Source organism: Tetrao urogallus, assembly GCF_951394365.1.
Source record: "Tetrao urogallus genome assembly, chromosome: Z".
Taxonomy (NCBI): domain Eukaryota; kingdom Metazoa; phylum Chordata; class Aves; order Galliformes; family Phasianidae; genus Tetrao; species Tetrao urogallus.
The window spans coordinates 6,782,297-6,802,284 of NC_136816.1; the positions used below are offsets into that span (position 1 = coordinate 6,782,297).

Here is a 19,988-nt window from a genome sequence, read left to right on the forward strand (position 1 = left end):
AAAACCTTCTTACTTGCATCAGAAACAAAGTTTTACCAAAATCATAATTTGCAGTCATTAGATTGGACCATCCAAACACAATCCAATCAGTGATTCATCTGCATGAGAGAGTATAAACTGACTGTTAGAGGTGCCACGTGCTCTCTGCTCCCCTCTCCAGTTACAGCATACAGAAAGCAGATGAGGTTATCAGTTGCTGTGAGACCTGATTGTACTTAGGTTAGACAGACAAGCCTGCAACTCCCTGTTAGAACCAGCTGCAGCCACCTTACCTCATCTTGCATCTTTAAAAACTTGTTTTACACCCAATTTAGCAAGCCATTTTTGAGAAATGCTGATCATGTGTGCTGGCTGAGTACTGCTGTCTTTACAGAAAGTTCACAGTCTCCCTGATTCAAGAGTGTTTTACTCAAGGGTCACATCCAAACCTCCCTAAAATGATAGAAAGTTTCCGACAGGACTTTTGTGATGGGCAACTTTTAAGCTGTTATCTGTGAAACTCCCAGGGATAACTACTGCCCTTTCCCTCTTTTTTGTTGTGTATTTGCTGTGCCTACATTAGCTCTTTGAGTCTTGATACCAGCTTATGCTACAATTTTTAAATTGTCTTAACAATTATGAAAGACTTCTGTTTTGATTCTGTTTGATTTTGAGCAAGATCTGGGCAAACACTTAGCTTGAATCTGTAGGTAGCGTAGTGGTATTACTGAGAGAGCCACAGGAGGAAAATGATCATAGACCATGCATTTGAGTTCTGTGGGTTTTGGCAAGGTGGCTGTGATATAATTCCCAACCTCTCTACTCAACTGTCATGCAGTTGGCAAACTGCATCAAGCTCACTGCTCTGGATCCATTGACCTCCTTCTCATTTACAGCCAGAATTAAAGATAGTATTTGTTACACCTATGAATTTTAGAGAAAGAACCCATCTTTAGGACAAAGTCTTAAGAGAAATAATTGAAATTTTCATTTCTTCCTTATGTCTAGATTTTAGATTTTAATTCTAGATATTAACGTGTCAGAGGAAAGCTGTACTTCTCATTCTTTCCTGACGAAGTTCACAGGGGAGTGGGCAGTGGAGCCAGAAGTATGATTTAAACAGAAATCCATAGAGCTGGACTTTGGTCCCACAGAGTTTTCTGTTTCAAGTAATGGGTTATGTTCTGAATAAATGCAATAGCAATTCAGAAGATTAAGCTCAAACACCACAAATCTGAATGTTTTATAATCACATTCAGCCCATTGAGTATGACATATCTTAGAATTTCTATGAAGAGTACAAAGGCATGGGGCTTGAAGACCTCAAAGAGAGGTCTCAGCTTCAGAGTGGAGTCTCATGCTGAGGGACCTTTTGCAGAGAGAAAACCATGACAAAGCCACCAAAAAACACTGTGAAAAGTAGTGCAGGGAGAGAGAGGGAGTCCCATCCCCATCCTAAGCAGGAGGAGCAGAGCTTGTGATGAGAAGCAGATCTGACATGCTGTGGGCAGAGTCAGGAGTGGTGGTGGCCAAACCTTTATGCTTACAAAGGCTGTTCCTAGGAGCAACCAACCAGTTCAGCTTCTGGAGAAGCCCCAGTAGGGGTGAGCTGTGGCAGGGCTCAGTTGGAAGCATGGGCCTTCATGACTCATCTAGAAAACTTATGACTTGTTGCTTATGACGGTCTGCATTTAGGCTGCTCAGCACCACCTAGTTGCTTGCTCACACCCCTACAGCTAGGTGGAAGAGAGAAATGGAAAGTTGAGGTAAAAAACCTGGTGGGTTGAGACAAACAGCATAAGGGGTAAAGGCAGAGCTACACACAAGTGAAGGAAAACAGGTCATTTGCTCTCTTCTTCCCACTCCAGCCCCCTGGCTGGCAGAGCAGTGGGGGAATTAGAGAAGCCCTCGGCACTGTGCAAACACTGTGCTGCAGTAACTAAACTGTTGGCGTGTCATCAGCATCATTTTCATCACAAATCCAAAGTGCAGCACTGCACCAGCATCTAGAATCAAAATGAGCTCCGTCCCAGCCCACAGCTGTACAAATGAGCAGACCCAGAAAGGTTGTCTGTGGACAGCACACTTTGTCTCGGCTCAATATCCACCAGGGGCACTTCTTCCCTGGGTGCAAATGCTGTAGCATTAAACAGCTTGGACATGAAATTGTGATAGGAGTGTTAACCAGTAACCAATGCTACTGCCTTAAGAATTAACATCTCTGTGATGCTGCCAAAATCATTCACTGAGATAAGCTTCCAGGACCTACCTGTGAAAACAGGGACATTTTTCTGTGGGATTTCTGGATGTAAGAATGCAGCATGTCTCACTAGATTTGAAGCTTGTATTCTTGACGCTGCACATTCTGTAGTGAGAGTAGAAAGGGGTGAGAATTTTCAACACCTCTATGAAGAAATTCAGGAATCTTGGAAGAGATTTGTGTTTTGCTGTTGAAGATTTTAAGATTGAAATTACAAATGCCAGATCAAATTCTACTACAAATGCCAGACCAAATTCTTTCAGCAATCCTGAAGACTCTTGAAGTGCTTCCTTGTCCTGGTGTTAGACAAACCAACCAGAGAAGAGGTATTTCTGGACCCGAGGGGTCTGTCTGTGCTCCCATCCCTACAGACACACTAGTACACTCACACCAGGGCTGCCCCTCACAGTGCTTCAGCCTGTTCCTCACAGGCCACCTCACACATTCACCAGCTCATGCGACTCATCCTTTGCTAGCCAGAAATCACACTCCAGTCGCTGGCATCACAGACACAGGGACCATCCACCTCGTGCTCTGATGCCATTAGCTGCACTCAGATACCAAACACACATGAACACACTGATCAGACAGCCTCAGCCAGGACAAAATTAAGAAGAGACTTGTTCAGAACTCCCCATCGTCAGGTTGGGAACTGCTATCTGCAGGGAGCTGCCTGCTTCTGGCAGCCTCGTGCCTCTGATGTCCGAGCTGAAAGCACCATCTTGATGAGGGTGGGACATAAGTGGCCTTGGCACCCCAGCATGTCCTGAGAAGTGCCAGCAGCTTTGGCACCATCATCTGCTGACTGCTTTGCTACCAGGGAATGTGACGTGGAGGCTCAGTCAGTGTCACTGGTGCCCTCCTGAGCACTGGGATAGGCTGTGTGTGATCTGTGGGGCCAGGCTGTTCCCAGCCATGTGTGCCAGCACCTGGCCTGTTTGTGCCTGTGTTCCCAGAGTGCTGGTGGGTTTTCGTCACCTTGGACCTGCTGGTTTCTGCTCTTGTGCAGGTTGTGTGGCTACTGGACACTTCCAGTATGCCAATATGAGTGACGTTGCACCCTGGTCTAGTGTTAGATAGATGAGGTTAGTGGCCCTCAGATTCTTTTCCTCTATGCAGCTTTCCAGCCACTCTGCCCAAAGCCTGAAGGTTGCATGGGGCTCTTGTGATCAAAGTACAAGCCCCAGCCCTCGTTCTTGTTGAACATCATGCAATTGGCCTCAGCCCATTAATCAGTCTGTCCATATCCCACCGTAGAACTTTTCTATCCCAAGCACATCAACACTTCCTCCGAACTTGGCATCACCTACAAACTTAATGATGGTGTACTCAATCCCCTCATCAAGATCATCAGTAAGAATATTATGATTTTTCCTTAGTGAATCCGTGTTAACTACTCCTGATAAGCTTCTTTCTTCCCACATGCTTGGAAATGACATTCAGAATAAGCTGCTTCTTTACCTTGCCAGGGACAGATGTGACTCTGACAGGCTTGAAGTTTCCCAGGTCTTCCTTCTTGCCCCTTTTGAAAACCAGAGCAATGCTGGCTTTTCTCCAGTCCTCAGGCACCTCTTCCATTCTCCATGATCTTTCATGGATGACAATGGTTCAGCAGTCACTTCTGCTAGCTCCCTCAGCACTCATGGGTGCATCCCACTGGGGCCCATGGATTTGTGTGTGTTGAGTTTGCCTAGGCAATCTCTGACCAGATCTTCATTTTCTCCAGCGTCTGGGATTCTGGAGGAGCCTTAGCAAAAAACAAAGAAGGTGTTCTGTAACTCTGCCTTCTCTGCGTCATTTGGTTACCAGGGCATGCACCTCATTTTCCAGCAGGCCCACATTCACCTATTTTGCTATTGATATATTTAATGAAGCCTTTCTTGTTTTGTTTGATCTCCCTTGAATTCTAGAAAGTTTAGTGGAAACTGTCCACTGGCTAACAGGAAGTTCAGTGCTTCTTTCTGCTTTCTGCTTCTATTGAAGGAAAGGCTGTCAGACAATTGTCTTATCCATTTTGAGAAGATTTTCCAGCTGGCAAGTCATTCTCTGCTTTCTACTGAAGCAGTCAAACTGCATGCGGGACTCGTTGGTCAAAGACTCACTAGAATGTGAAGGGAAAAATGGGAGAAGACATTGACACGGCAAGAAGTAGCCTAATTAAAGGACATTAGATCTATATATACAGTATATGCAGTCTTGTTAGAATATGAATGAAAAGCTTTCTTTGCTTTTAATCAGTACACTCACCAGAATGCTGAGGACATTTCTGAAATAGATGGGAGACAAATGATATCCTCAAACTTTTGCCGTAAGTAACAGAAGTGAAACAGTAATGGATTTTTTTCTTTTTTTCTTTTTTGTTTAGTATTTTATTTCTGTGCCTCAACAGATGAAATTCATAACCCTGTTTCTGATAAGACAATTGCAACGTAGAAATCAATTACAACAATGTGCTTTCCAGCTTTTATTACTTCATTTAATTAACTGACAATTCAGAAGGACACAGACAATAGGGCTGTAGCAGAACAGCATTACAATTAAAACAAATTTCTATGAAAAGCAATTACAGTCGTTTTGAAAATCCAGGAAGGGTCAACCTTTTGTTCAAACAGACTGCATTTTAAGAAAGTAGTTGCAATGAAATTATGTGGTTTGTAGTTTTCATTTTTGAACAAGGAGAGAGGAAAATCCTTATGATAAGACAGGATCTGGAGGGAACACTCCCACAGAGAAAATAATTTACCCATCAACAGCACATGTCATCCACTTTTCACACTTTTCATTATTCTGTAAAGCCCATTAGAGAAAAATGCTTTTTCGTTGTACTGTCTTTCCATTTGCACTGCTTTGAGTTTCTGCTTCAGTATATTAAGACTTAAAGGACAAATTAATCTCTCATATATGTTTTTGTGTGTGTGCTTCTCAACGATGGCATGCACTTTCAGTAAGCACTCCCTTCAGTTCTCATTGTCTTGAACATGCACCTTCCAGTGTCTTAAATTGACGGTAGTCTTGAACGATAAAATGGATGCATGCCGGTTAATCTTAATCCCAAGAGCAAGTCTGGTATTTTTAATTGTGCCAGATAAGCCCATACTTCAGAAATAGTTCCCAGTGACTGCTGAACATGGAACAGTATCTGGTCAATAACTATCAAATTCGCTTCAGTGACATTCAAAGCAGATTCTTCTGGCTTCTGTCCTAGAGCTGAAGCTGGGAATAGGGCAGTTCCAAGTGTTTGGATCATGTATGAGCAAACCAATCTAGATTAAAATATGAAGTTGACACAATTCAGCATTGTGGCAAATAAAGCAAATATCAGATCAAATTTCCTTTGATAGACATTGGCACTGGAAATCTGAAAAGTAGATACTCATTACTTTACCTGTTAAAATCTGGAGAGTCTATGGGAATTCTAGGTTTGTTTCAATAAACTTTGGTTAAGAATTAGAGAAACTATGGAACCTACTTTGGCAGTCTTGTATAAGGACCAAATGGAAATGTTTTTATGTAAGTAGTCCGAGTGTTCAACACTTGAGTTGACACACTTGACAACCTGATGATGTGTAGTTTGCATTCATTTCAGCATTTCTCATTTATAATCAAAGGCAAAGAGAAAATTTTTCATAGATTCATTAGGAGATGAATCGTTTATCAGGCATTGCAAAAACACTAATTACACGAGGCATTAAGAGGTCCTTTTATGCAATACACAACTGAATTGCAAAAAAGACAAGAGTCTAGTTGGTGTGCATCTTTCGCGACAGTTTTCTTTCATATAACTTCACTCTTCTGCAAGAGCATCTATTTTACTGTTGTTAGAAATGTTGACCACAGGGCAGACCATTTCTGTCACCACATTGCTGTCATCTTCTGGAACATTTTGGGCAGCAAAGATTGCATTTCTTAAAAAAAATAATAATAAAAAAAAATAATAAGAAATTGCTTTCTTTAATAACAATGCCTATTACTATATAACAATTTATATACAAAACCAAGAGAAATGGTAAAATATTCCTTTTGAAACGTGAATATTGTTATTATATTTTCCAGAGAGTTAGAGGCCCAGAGGTTTTGCCTACATTTCAGAAGTGTTGAGTTCCAACCTTATGCTTGTGTTACTAGCCAGCAGCAGTGACTATTCCACATTAGGCAATGCTGATCTGGTATTCTTCAGCAGAATGTGATGGTCTGCCAAACTCACTAAAGCCAAGACAACGAGATTCCAGAAGGTCCGTTAAAGTGCAGGCTCTCGTGTAAGGGTCTGTATTTGAATTTGAATTTGCATGATATGCTTCCTGTCTGTACAAAAAACCCAAAAGCATTATCTGCAATGCATAAGAACTGATGCACTGCATAGATGCACCACAGGTTGGCATCTTTTTAAAAGGAGATGTTTGGTTTCAGTGATAGCAATACTTTACATAATGGATGTAATCTATTAGTTTTTGTACATACAGTAAATAGCTCTCATAGCAAAAGTAACAGATTAAATGTATGATCATTGTCTTCCTCTAATAAAATAAGTGTGCTCTCCATCACTTGTGCTTCTGAGTTATGTAAATAGCAAAGTAATTGGAAAACAGCTCAGAAAAATATAACTTCCACTTTAGGGACTGACGAGGTAAGTAAGATCTTCTAGCTGGTGATTATAGCTTTAACTAGCTGAATTTCTTCCCTAGGGATTAATTAATAAACCAGCTCCTGCAGACTCATGTAATTCCACAGGTACTTACAGTAGGTGCTAAGTCATCTAATTTTTTACACTAGTTTTAATTTCTTTTTCTCTTTACAATCCCTTCCTGTATTTCATCAACTTATTACTCTGTTACTTTTCCCCTTGATTACTAAAGTTGAAAATTTACCCCTCCAAGAACAGAGGCAGAATAAGGCTTTCCCTCAAGAATTTCCTATATCTAGGGAAAAAGGAGCTTAGACCAAATCTCCCTTACTGCCAAGTCTGTTGAGCAGTAAGGCCAAGTCCTTTGCAGTAACTCAGAATTTCTTGATTCACCAGACCAACTGTGCTTTCCCACCATGAGTTACCAGCCTCCCCTCACCCAGTCCAGGTAGAATAGGAGATAAATAAAGCCCCTTTTATTTTTTATTTTTATTTTTATTTTTTGTAGCCAGCCCTCTATATCTGCACGTGGGAAGGTTTTGTGATGCAGAAAATGCACCGTACACCTTTCCCTGTGTGATAATGACATAATCTTTGTGTATTGAGTTTAGTGATTGATAGTGTGACAGCCTTTCAAAGTACAAAAAATGTTAGAGCTAAGCATTTTTTTTAAATATACTTTGGATGACTACTATTATTAATTTACTCTGCCATCCGGTATAGGTGGATGTTATATTAATTACAATACAGGTCTTCTATAGTGAGTCTATAAAAGTATAAAATTCTCAGAAATTTATGAAAATGACCATATCCTAGAGAATTCTGGGTGTTTATGAGTACCTAAAGAGTTGTTCATCTGTTTAGTAATTAACTACAGATATTACTCTCGTCTTCTTTTTTTCTTTTGGTCCAGAAAAGTGTAGTTCTGGAGAGCACAAATCTTTCTCTTGAGACTCTGACCTAATGAAATTGTCAGTGATTGCCCAGTGTGACAATGCTTTTCGTTACCTGTTAGTCATGGCGTAGACTAGTGGTTTCATTCACTATAACTGGAAACTGTGTATAGCACCCTCTGTTCTCTCCCCTTGAGATAATGTCAAGTAGTCCAGAGAAGTACTGTGCATTGCATAAAAGAAGTCTGAAGCTTAGTGTAGAAGAGCCTTTCCAGGAAACCTTGTCTGTCCCTGGCAAATGCAGTGTTCTCAGTGATGCCTGTTTTTTCATGTCATGCTGAAGTCAGTACTGCAGCATGCTGCAGTCTGTAAATCAGATGATCAGATCGAAAGGAAATAACACAAAAATTAAGTAGATTTTTAACATAATCTATCATTAAGTTTTCCCCACAGATTTACTGCATTTGATAGTCTACTGCAGAGGAAGGTACAGTGGTACAAGTCGGTCAAAACCTTTTGAGGGTATCAAATGCAAGTGCAGAATGATACAACAGATTTCAAGAAGCTTGGGAGGACTGATATCTACCATCTGATTCTGCTCCCAGCAATCCAGCAGGATTTCAACCTGCTTCTTCCTCTTTTGAGGTAGCAAAACCTCATTTTCCCTTCCTAGTGAACAAGATCCCGGTTTAGAGGATATAGAGTTCATGACTTATGAATCTTATTTCAGATTATCCCAAGATGCATAAGTAAAATTCTCTGTGAAAGCACCTAGCTGTGGGAGAATGAGAGTAGCAGTATTAGGTTATGGCCTGTGTCCTACAAAGTTGATCTCTGACATAGATTTGGTGGGTCAAGGCAAGCCTCAGGGGCTGGGAGTAGCTTTCAAATTCAGCAGTCTGCCTTTCTCCACTTAATTGCTGTGGTGCAGTTACGGGGTAGTTTGAATACCAGTGCTTTCCTTAGAAAACGTGTTTCAGAAACAGATATTTGGAATCAGATACCTTTGTAAAAACAGTGATGTACAGCTGGTGAAATCTATTTCCATTATACTGGAATGTGGTGGGATTAGACTGACTGGTATCTCCACCAGTTATCTGCACATGCTATGCAAAGGATGGTGAAACAACAGGCTGTCTCACACTCTGCATGGAGAGTAAATGCCAAAACACATCAGAATATGACCTGGATTTTTCTCTGTGTCTGTGGTCTCCATGCCATAGAGGAGGAGTGAAAGTAAGTAGATGCAAAATGCCTGCTGGAGTCTTCTCTTCCTGACTGGAATGGCTTATATGTTCAGGAGTGGTTGGTCTGAGTGGATAACCTGTTGTGAAGACTTAGCACTGAAGGTGCTGCGATTGGTGCTGAGAAAACTGTTGTTTCTTTCTTTTCCCCTCAGTTTAGTTTCTTTCACTACCCCTTGAAAAAAGGTGACCAGCTACAATAAGGGAAGCAGTAGCAAATTTTCTTCACTTTCCTCAGTAAATTTTGCCACTCCACAAAGTATTTATTTAGGTTTCATTTTGGATAAGTATGATACACATCATGACATAAGCCCTAAAGTAAATTTTAAAATGACATTCAGAACAACTGTCTTGACAAACAAAGCTTTTTTTTTCTTTTTTTTTCTTTTTTCATTATCATATTTTGCTGAAACATGAAGCGAACTTACAGACAAACCTGACTTGTCATGTGCTTCATGAATCATAACAGCAGCGCTAATTCATTTCCCATCCATAATCATGACCATATATATTAAAATAAATTACAACACATTTTTTTTTTTTTCTGGTTAATCTTTTCACCTTTTAAAACAATATACATTTAATACTTGAAGTAAGAAAAAGAACAAAACAAATATAACTTTTTTTTTTTTTTTTTTTTTTTTTTTTTTTTTTTTTTTTCCACACACAAACATATACATATGAACTACATGTGCTTGCAAATAGATTTCAGTAACTGTGATGATATTCTAATATTTATGCACTATGGTATTCCCTCCCCAACAAATGACAGACTTGCTATCGTTATGTACTTGCCCATAAGCCATCTTCCTACATATAAGGCTGTAAGCTCACCAGATCACTATTGTCATTTACTACCTATTTATACAGTGCCCAGTGTCATGAGGACCAAGTGTTGTTTTTAAGGTTCAAAATGACATAAATGAATGCCTTAAGAAGCCATAGCATTTTGCTTCCTGGAAAGTGAAAATTATTAACTGTACAAGTTGACAACCATCTTCACAGCTGCCTTGAAATCTCAACTCATTCTTGGCTTACGTGAAAGCAGGTAGTGTTGCTGACCTGCAGATACCACAACTAGAAGGAGGCTTTCTTTTACTTTTTTTCTTCCCAGAATCTATATTTTCTAATTCTCCAGCTCAATTAACAGTGACAAATATTAAAGCAATCCAGAACAGAAGCTATGCCACAAGGTGAGAATTAATTAAAGCATAAATTCTGCTTATTTCCCACTGTAGCCCCTTCATAATGAGCAAAAAATCTACATTCCTTTATCAGATTTCTAGTGTAACCACGGAGTCACGTAACGGATATTGAGGGGATTTCTCCTGATACATACTGCCTTGCTAGAGTAGAGAATCTGGTTTTAGTCTCTTGCTCCAACACTTCTGTTTCATGACAATTTTGGTGCCAGTTCAAACAAATACAAATAATGAAATAACGAGGTAAAAGTCTGCTCTTTTGTACTCTTCTACAAGCTATTTGAATACGAAGGATAAAGTGTCCTTAAGTCATAACAAGAATTTTCTTGCCTATGCCAGCTCTTTATTTATTCTGCTGAGGGTATAAATAAAGATTTCTATTTCCAGCTGGCCTTATCTTCAACCACCTGCTTCCAGTTAAAAAGCAAAACAAAACAGAAAGAAAAGAAAAGAAAGACTCAGAGTCATTCAACCTGCAGATTGCTTTTGGCATGTAGCTATCTCAGTAGCAATAGCAAGAACCTCACAGACACTTGTTTATTTCATTTGCAGGAGGAGGCTTATCCAAGCTTCATCCTTTTTTAGAATTGTTTTTGGTTTGAAGAGCATTTAAGATTGTGCTTTGAGATCTAGATTCCAAAAAGCACATGAGCATACAGTGAAACTTAACTGAATCCAAAGATCTTCATTTGGGATTATTATCATTTGCAACTGAGAAGAGGGGAGGGCAGAGCTAGAAAACAAAAGAAGCACATATCACCAAACCTGTTGGGATTTTTCTAAGCTGCCTAGGGAAACTGAGTTTGTAATTCTCATTACAGGTGATAGTAATGATAGGGTATCCAAACTGCTTAGCTAACTTGAAAAATCTCATTCAGTGTTTCAGTTACTCTCCAGTATTCAGGCCCTTTCATTCTTAGAAAGACGCTCCTTTTACTCCTCCAGGGTTAATTAACATTTAAATTACTGTATGAAATTGTTTTTTACTTCTTCCTTCCTTAGCTCTCTCTCCTACATCTTTTTAGCATGAAAGGCAACCATTTAGGCCACTGAAACCAAATCAGAATGCATGTATCCAATGCTAGCCCATGCCTTGTCTTTCTTAGGGTAAGACTAGAGATCAGCTGCAGTGGACTTTGACTCCTAAAGCACTACTGCTATGCAGGTTCATGTGTTTGAGAAGACGAGTGATACAGCTGGCGGAGGAGGGACAGCTTGACAGTACTCTTTTTCTTATAACTCCATGTCGAGACACATTTTGAACAAAGAAGATGGGAATAGGCAGAGCAGTCATCATGCTAGCCCAGTGCAAACTGGGATCACTGAGAGGAAAGAGATTAAGTAACGCAGACAAAATAGGCTTCCTCTTCCTCACTTCTTGCTGTGTTCTACTGCTGTAGAAGAAAGTGAAACTTTGTCCCACCACACAACTGTTTCTATTTTTGATTAAAAAAAAAAATTCTCCATTTTATTACTGTCTCATGGACCTTTTTTTCACAAGATGATGTAGCACATGAGACAAAAATGACTACTGACTGCAGTTTCTCACCTGTCTTTCCTATAATGCACTGTTGCTGCTGGGCAGCCAGAAGCTAATTGTTGTGGATATTCAACCATTGCTTCATATTTTTGTGGGTTAAATGTGGGCTTCTGGCATTCTCACATCTTGCAGTTTTCTTTCTGGAAAAGTCCACTGCTTAAAACAGATGTCTAGGTGTCATGTAGGAAAGTTGATTTGATATGTATCTTTGATGTGCTTGATGTGCAACATGGCCTACATTCCATGTTTCCTCTATATCACTTTCTTCTCCAATCACAACATTTATGTTATTATATATAATTATATATATATATGCATATATATAATATATAATTATATATTAATGCCGACTTCCTACTGTGTCTCGTATACTTTGACTAAATTTGGTGAACTGAGTGTGCAATTTGGCTTCCTTATTTTCCTTAATGACAATATCATTGCTATCACCATGGTTGATGCAATACCATGCTGCAAGAAATAAGGAAAATCAAAAATAAAAGAAAACTTGAATAGTAGTGTGTCAGTAACATGAAGTGAGCTCTTCTTCATTATAAAGCGTTTAGTTAAAAAATCAGATTATATCAACAGGTCTCTAGGGTCTAAGAATCTCCTGGCTATGTTGACACTGAGAGTATGTGTGAATATTGAGGGAGTGTGGAACAGACAGTAAAAGCAGTCTCCCCCATCTGTATCTAATCAAGGTGATGTCTCAAGCTAAGCCTTTCTGAGAAGAATGTTCCCAAGTTAATGTGAAAGAAGGAAGGAAAAAATTGAAAACCAGTCCCAAATCTCTATATAGGTTAAGTTAGGGCACTGGTTATTCTTCATTCCCCCTTTATCGTTGTAGACTCCTTCCCCATGACATTGCCTGTAGGGTCCTCTTTCTACTCTCAGAAAGAACAAGTACCCATCCATTATGAAAGAGAAGAATGGAGCATTGGTCTGTGGAAATGGATTTCCCAACATATTAATAGGCAATTCAGCCTACTTCAGCTCAGATCTTACAAGTTGTGTTGACAAAGATAATGGTGTACCTGCTTTCTTAAGTAGCTCTGCTGGTTTCAGCATTTTTGTTATCTCTTTCAGCAAAACTACTGCTGCTCAGTCTTGTTGTGCTGACCAGCAGAGAAGACCAGATGAAGCTGTACAAAGCCACCACACAAAACACAAGGAGGGAAAACACCTTTGTTCCCTCTTGTAGTGACAGGTATGCACTGTCTGCCTGCCTCCAAATAAATGACAGGGGAGTCATGTGTGACAGGTGTCTCTTTGCAGCCTGATTCTTTTCTTCCAATATGATACTCCCTTGTAAAAAGGTAAACTGCAGTTTCCTTGATCTCTCAAGCAGACAGAGAAGTGGCTGCGAGCAAGTAAAAGGCAGAGCATGTGTGCAGACAGCTACTGTCCTTTTACTATATATTGAAAAAGAACTGCCAAAAGGGTGGTCGTCTAGGTCTGACCTCGGCACTGCATTCCCTCACAGTGAGTTTGTGTCCCAGGAATACATACACAACTATCCAGAGCAAGATCCAAGCCTTTCTGACAATCTTACTCTTCTCATTTTCCTTGGGAGGGGCGATAGGCTTTGTCACGTCCACGATGAAATCAGTAGGCTACAAAAAATAGAACAATGCTAGAGGCAGAGAGCAAACACTGATTGTTAAAAACAGCCTGTATACTGACTGAACTCAGGGCAATACACACAATGCTGGCAGCTCTGCAAGGCAGCGCTCTGCAAGAGCAAGCAGTAATTTCCATCACCAGGACATATTTCACTTAGGCAAGTAAGCATGTTAATACTCAGAAATCTTTGCAGTACACTAATAATGCAATCACTTTTTAGAATCATTCTAGAAGGTAGAAGGGAATTCAGCCACTCATAATTAATCCTAACAACACATTTTTTGCTAAATTTTTCAAGTTTTTGTTGTTTTTGTTGTTTTATTGTGACATTTAATATGAAATAATCTGCTGCAACTGTCCAGAATTGAGGAGAATTTTTGCTTCTAACATTGATTTTAACATTTAACATGAAATGACTGCAGGGGTAATAGGTTACTAATTGAAAAATAACAATTAAAAGGGAAAGGCACATGCAAATGTCTTTAATGGGCAGTTCAGAAACACTTTGTTTTATCCCCATTTGTTTCTTTAACTGCCCACATTAAGGTACAATAGAGTTTTGGGCTTCAGTGCGGTGGTTACTGTATCAGTAAAAACAATTTCCCCAGTGCTAGTGTTTAGTCAGGGGTTATTCTGTCCAATAATAATGTTTTACAAACTTTCATAGAACAAAGAGGATCACTCTCAAGCATCTCCATAAATCTCTAGCTGTCTAGTTCAGAACACACGCACACACAAAAAAAGAAAGCTACAAAACCCAACTCAAAGCAAGTAAGGTGAAAAAAATTCTAACAACCCTTGCATCTTCCTCAGCTGGGTGACCTAAAAACAGCAGCAAGGCAACAAAAAGACAGCCACTACGAATAGAGATTCTCAAAACTACCTTGACCTTGGGTCCTACAGCTATATTAAGGATACACCTGAGGAGCTCAGATGGATGTACAACTTTTGGCACATTTCCCTTGATAATGGGGGAAGATTTTTATCCTGCTTAGAAAATCTCTGCCAAAAAATGTGGATCGTACTTTTAGAAACACCAGCGTCCCATTGCAGGTCAGCTTGACTTCAGTTTCAGAGCACTGAAATCTAATTTTAAGATTGATAATAGAACTCTTAAATCATATTAATCTGAAAGTTCTATTCTACAACAATTTCATATTCTTTTTGGCTAAACACAAACACAGTCATTATTACCTTTATTCTAGTTTATTCAAATTACTTATAAACTGTTATCAATCACTTAGCAGTAAACCTATGGCTTGTAACTGCTAAAAAAGATTGAGAGATCACTGAAAAACTCCATATCTTCCCATTGCTGAGATTTTCAAAATAAAAACAGTGGCATCAACAATAAAGAATAAAGAATAAAGTTTTAGTTCTGAGCCTTTTGAGGATTTGTTTAGAGGAATAAAACAAAAAGCATTTAACTGAACTGAACTAACTTTCCACTTCTGTCTTCTCTCCATTAAAAATACTTTCTAAAACCTGGAGAAACTTGTCCCTCTTGCTCTAAGATACTGCACCTGAAAGAAACATAATCACATAGTTATTCAAATGGCATCAAGAATAGCTAAGTAATCTGTTCTTGGAAATTAGCTTTGTGTTTATGTGTTATCTACAAATATACAAGATGAAGATGACAGTGGCTAGAGGTTCATTATATCTGGCAGTATGTTAGCCTTTTTGAGGCTATCATGTTCCAAACATTTTTGTATTATAATCCCCATATTATGCATGAACAACCCTAGTTTACTGGCATTGGAGAAGAGTTCATTCTTTGCGGAAATGTTTTTCTGTATTTTAATTCAATCCTCCAAATAGCAAGATGACCATATTTCCCAAGGAGTTTGCAGTTTTGCCCCATACAGATTAACATTTTAAGAATTTAACAGTAGCTTTGAAATTAAAGCAGGGCTAACAAAAAACAAGTCTCACTCATCAAGAACTCAGCTCCTCTACGCCAGCAGTATCTGGTGGGTTGCCTTCCCTGGATGCATTCCAGGGCTATGTTACAGTAAACTGGTCCAGTGTGATATCACAGATATAAAAAATATTCCATTCTGTATCAAAACTAGGCACATGCCTTATATTTATATGAAGAGAAGATCAATAGAGTTGAGCGTTTTTGCTCTCAACTATTCATCTGTGGCCTTCTACATGAGGAGAAAAGTATTTAATGTTGTTTCTAATTGGTAACTACAGGAGTCTAATTTGAGTTAGATGGTAGTTAAAAGGGAGGTGACATCACACTTGGGTCAGTATTGGTGGATATCTAAAAGCACAACCTCTCATTTGTATTGCTTTAAAATGTACACAGTATAGATGTGTTTAAAAAAAAAAACAAAAAACAAAAAACAAAAAGAAAAAAAACCAAAAAACAAAAAAAAAAGACTACCAATTTTTGTGGTGTTGAACCAACTAGAAGGTATGATGCAAGGCTCTTTACCAAATGAGATCTATAGATACAAATTTCACTGTAGAGTATGCTTTAGACAAATGTGTCTTTTTCTTTAAGTATGTAAATCCTACACTGTAGGCTTATTTTTTTCCTTTTTCTTTTTCTTTTTGTAGTGGTAGAAAATGTTGAACAATTGTCCATGAGCATGAGCCAACGGTTCATTGCTGATATCCCCAGAATGCCAATATTTGCAATGCAAACAGTTAGTACAATTTACCAGTTCTATGAAAGGCCCTGACATATCTGCCTCAAGGTCTGGAGGCTCTGCTGTACAACCACAAAGAGTCTTTTGATTTCCACGTAACCTTTTGATACAGTGACAGCTGCATTAAGCTGCGTTTACCCAGCAATTCCACATGCCAGGCTGGTTTAATTGGTTATAATGCCACAGAAAAAGTACTGCTAGCAGAACACCATCAAATCATTTTCATATTGAACCTTCGCGGTCCAGCAACCTCCCCTTCAACTACAGCACCATTGTTTTTGCGAGGGACATATTCAAGGTCGATGCTGGTTTTGTGTTTGCCTTTCCCTCGGCTCCACACAAAAAGAAGTAAGAAACAAAATAAAACCACTCCAAGGAATGTGAAGCAGCCCATAGCTGTGGACACCAATATTGTCTTAAGGTCCAGAGAGAAAGTGTTTGCATTAGTTCCATTGGAACTGGTGTCGTTGGAGTCTGTCATATACATAGGGGTCCTGTTGGCATAAAGGAAACGGTCTGAAGTGAACCCCTTTACCATAAGGGAGGCCGAATAGGTGTCATTCCCAGCTGCGTTACTTGCAATACAAACATAGATCCCAGTGTCCTGGTCTTGAGCAAATCGGATCTCCAGCGTGCCATCTCCCAGCACAGTGGCTCTTCCATTTGACTTGGTTGTGATCAGCCTGCGACGTGGGGTAACCCAGGATATGGTGGGCTGCGGATCCCCGTCAGCATTGCACATCAGCTGCACTGTCTGCCCTTCCTCCACGACCAGGTATTGCAGCTTCTTGTCTTGTATCCTGGGCTTCTTGCAGGTGAAGTAAAAGGAGAGGGCTGTGCTGTGAAAATCTTTGAATGACCTCTCCTTTACACTGTCTGGGCCAGCACACATCGGTGGCTGGCCTCCAAACTGCAAAGTGGGCTGTCTCTGTAAAATCCAAAGGAGACGGCAGTCACAGGCCAGAGGATTGTTGTTAATGCAAAGGACCTCAAGGGCTTTGGGGGAATGAAATACATTCTCTTCTAGGGTTTCTAGGAGGTTTTGGGATACATTAAGCACACGTAGGAATCGGAGCCCTTGGAAAGCATGTGGTTCGATGGTACGTAACTGGGCCCCCACCATGTGGAGTTCCTGCAGGCGTACCAAATCAGAAAGCATTCCTGCCTCAATGGTGCTGATGGGGTTGTGGGACAAGTTTAGATGTGTCAGGTAAACCAGATGTTTAAAAGCAGTGTAAGGTACTGCGGACAGGTTGGTGTTGGTGATGGAAAGAGAAGTCAGGTTGAGACCGTACAGGCTGTTGGCAGGCAGCATGTCCAGGAGTGGCCAGGAGTCTATCTCCAGGCCTTTCAGGCGAAACAATCTTTTAAAGGCATACGCAGGCAAAGCGTTGATGTTAAGCTGTTTCAAATGAAGACTGACGAGGTTGTGGAGGTGGGAAAGAGCTTCTGTGGGTACAGCCGTGAGATTGCATCTCTCCAGGGTGAGCTGCTCCAGGCTAAGCAGTCCGCTAAAGGCCCTGTGTGATATATAAACCAAATCATTGTCCCCAACCTCCAGGGATTTTAGGTTATGCAAATCTTGGAACATGTAGTCCAGCAAAATGACAATCTTGTTTTCACTTATATCAAGCTTTGTTAAGTTTGACAACCCAGTGAACACCCCGAGGGGGACCAGCTTCAGACGGTTTCCTTTCAGCCTCAGGGAGCGCAAGTTGAAGAGATTGTTAAAGGCTCCAGGCTCCACATTGGCGATTATATTGTCACTGAGGTCAATCTCCTCCAGCAAGGGGTATGACATGAATTCCTCGGGGTTGACGCTCTTCAGTCTGTTCTTGCTGAGGTCCAAGATTTTGGTTTCAATGGGAATGCCCTCTGGGATGGACAGCAGGCGCCTCCGGTGGCAGCTGACGGACTTGTTCTGTGCCGAGCATTCACAGCGGGCCGGGCAGCCAAAGGTGGGGCCCATGAAGACTAGCAGCACAGCCAAACCTAGGAATGGCTGCCAGCAAGATACAGCTGTGTGAAGCATGACTCCACCGGTCTGGTCTAAACCTCCGTCACGGGCCTGTAGGGATGAGGTTGAGAAAGGAGACAAGTTAAGTCTGCAACAAAAGGAGACGTCTATTTTAAGTGCTATTTCAAAGCAGGCATGTGTGTTTTCATTTGAAACAAAACAATTGTGGACAGAAACAGCAACAAAAAAGTAGATTTTCCTTCACTAGCATTAGGCTTGTCACAGGATCTCTTTATCCAGTGTTTCCCCTCCAGACATCAGAGGAAACAAAACAGGTTTTCCTACTGAAAATAGTAAAATTCATTACTTTTTTTTCTTTCTAACTCTCAATGGGCTTCCACAAGACTGCTATAACTAATGCAGCGACAAACATCAAACACTCTGCAAATAAAGCTAATCATATTTGCGAGTTGTTTACAACATTGGGCCACGATGAAGTGATATAAATCTAGGCTTTCTTGTTCTAGTCATTTTTTTAAGGCAAACCTTAACGATGTATTTATTATCTTCAAGAAGGAGTTCCTTGACAATAAAAAGATTCCTTTTAACATTTATCACATGAACTGCAGTTATAAGTAGATGGAGCTTGTTCACACATACACATACACAATGGCTCAGATAAGAAAAAGAATTGTTGCATCTCTGATTAGAATTTGTATTAAGAAAAAAATGATTCTTTGTTTTTACTGCACAGAGTTTTTATTTGATTTTGAGTACCAAAGATCTGAGATGGTTTTATAGGATACATCCTTATATTTCCAAGGCAAGGTAAATTAGCTTTGGAGAGAGAAGCAAGGTAAGATGAGCTGGTTCTGCTTAAGCAGCACACTGTCCAAAGAAACATAGCAGTTGGTTAGGAAGTCACACCGAGCAAGAAATGTATTTAATTCCTGCCCTTGGGCTAAAACTGAGGGTAGTAGGAGACAAGACAGACCCTATTATATTAACTATCCTTCATGAAATGAAACACAGGTTTAGTCACCAAAGTTGAGAGACTTTTTTTAAGATTAGCTACTAAACAAAGACACTCAATAGCCTGTTTCAAAACAAGAGAATAAAACAATTCAGGTACTCATCTGAAGGCATATATCATACACACGCAGAATAAGGTGCTTGCAAGAAAATATCTCAGTCTTGAGGCCCAGCCCATTTGATGAAGCCAAGTGGAATGCTGAAATTTGGGCTTCATAATATCAAATGACTTTGCAGAGTATCCTGGGCCTTGTGAAGCCTTTACTGGATTAATTTGAGCTTGATTTCAGTTGTATCTATAAAATCGTTCACATCACTTCTGCTTTTATTTTCCCCTCAGTCTGGTCAGATGATTAGTGCTTAGCTTGTCTTATGCATAATGATAAAATTACCCAAATTACCGCCTGACCTGCAGCTTTGAGTTCTGACAACCAGCACTTTCAGTGCTGGTTTCAGCGCTTAAGTTTTCAACTTAAATTTCAGTCAAGTTTTGCTCATCTGTGTGCAACTGTGCGGATTAGATCCTAAAAAGAAATCTTCCCATGTATGGTACGGGATATTCACAGACTTATGCAAAAATGGCATAATTAAATGCATGATCCAACCTAACTATTTTAGCAAACATGGTGTTTGAAACCCCAGGCAGAAGAAGAAGAATCTGCCACCAGTAACTGCTGCAACCACACCATGCTCCCCTGGCAAACACCTTGGCTGTGACAACTCATCACATCATCCCTGTCTGACAGAGGAGGGCTGCCCCTGTCAGATTGTGGGCAATCAGAAGGGTGGGCATTTAACATGCAAAGAGTGGATATTTGGATCTAATTATCTTTTCTGTCCTTAACAGTCCTCAACAGAAATTGCATTGTAAGCATTGTAGCATTAGCATTTTTGTAACTGAGTAATGAACAGCTGTTGTGCTTTGAGTGTTAAAAGCTTAATTGGGTGAACAATAAACTTCTTCATAGTTGCAT

At 40.0% G+C, this 19,988-nt stretch overlaps 1 protein-coding gene across 1 annotated transcript; it reads right to left on the bottom strand.

The window, feature by feature from the left end:
* Window positions 1-16,236: 16,236 nt before the first annotated feature.
* On the bottom strand, window positions 16,237-18,099 carry LINGO2 (leucine rich repeat and Ig domain containing 2; the record flags this gene model as incomplete). The annotated part of the gene is made up of 1 exon (XM_079549008.1): window positions 16,237-18,099. The coding sequence occupies exon 1, from the start codon at window positions 18,055-18,057 to the stop codon at window positions 16,237-16,239; it is 1,821 nt and encodes a 606-aa protein (XP_079405134.1). The 5' UTR covers window positions 18,058-18,099.
* Window positions 18,100-19,988: the final 1,889 nt, after the last annotated feature.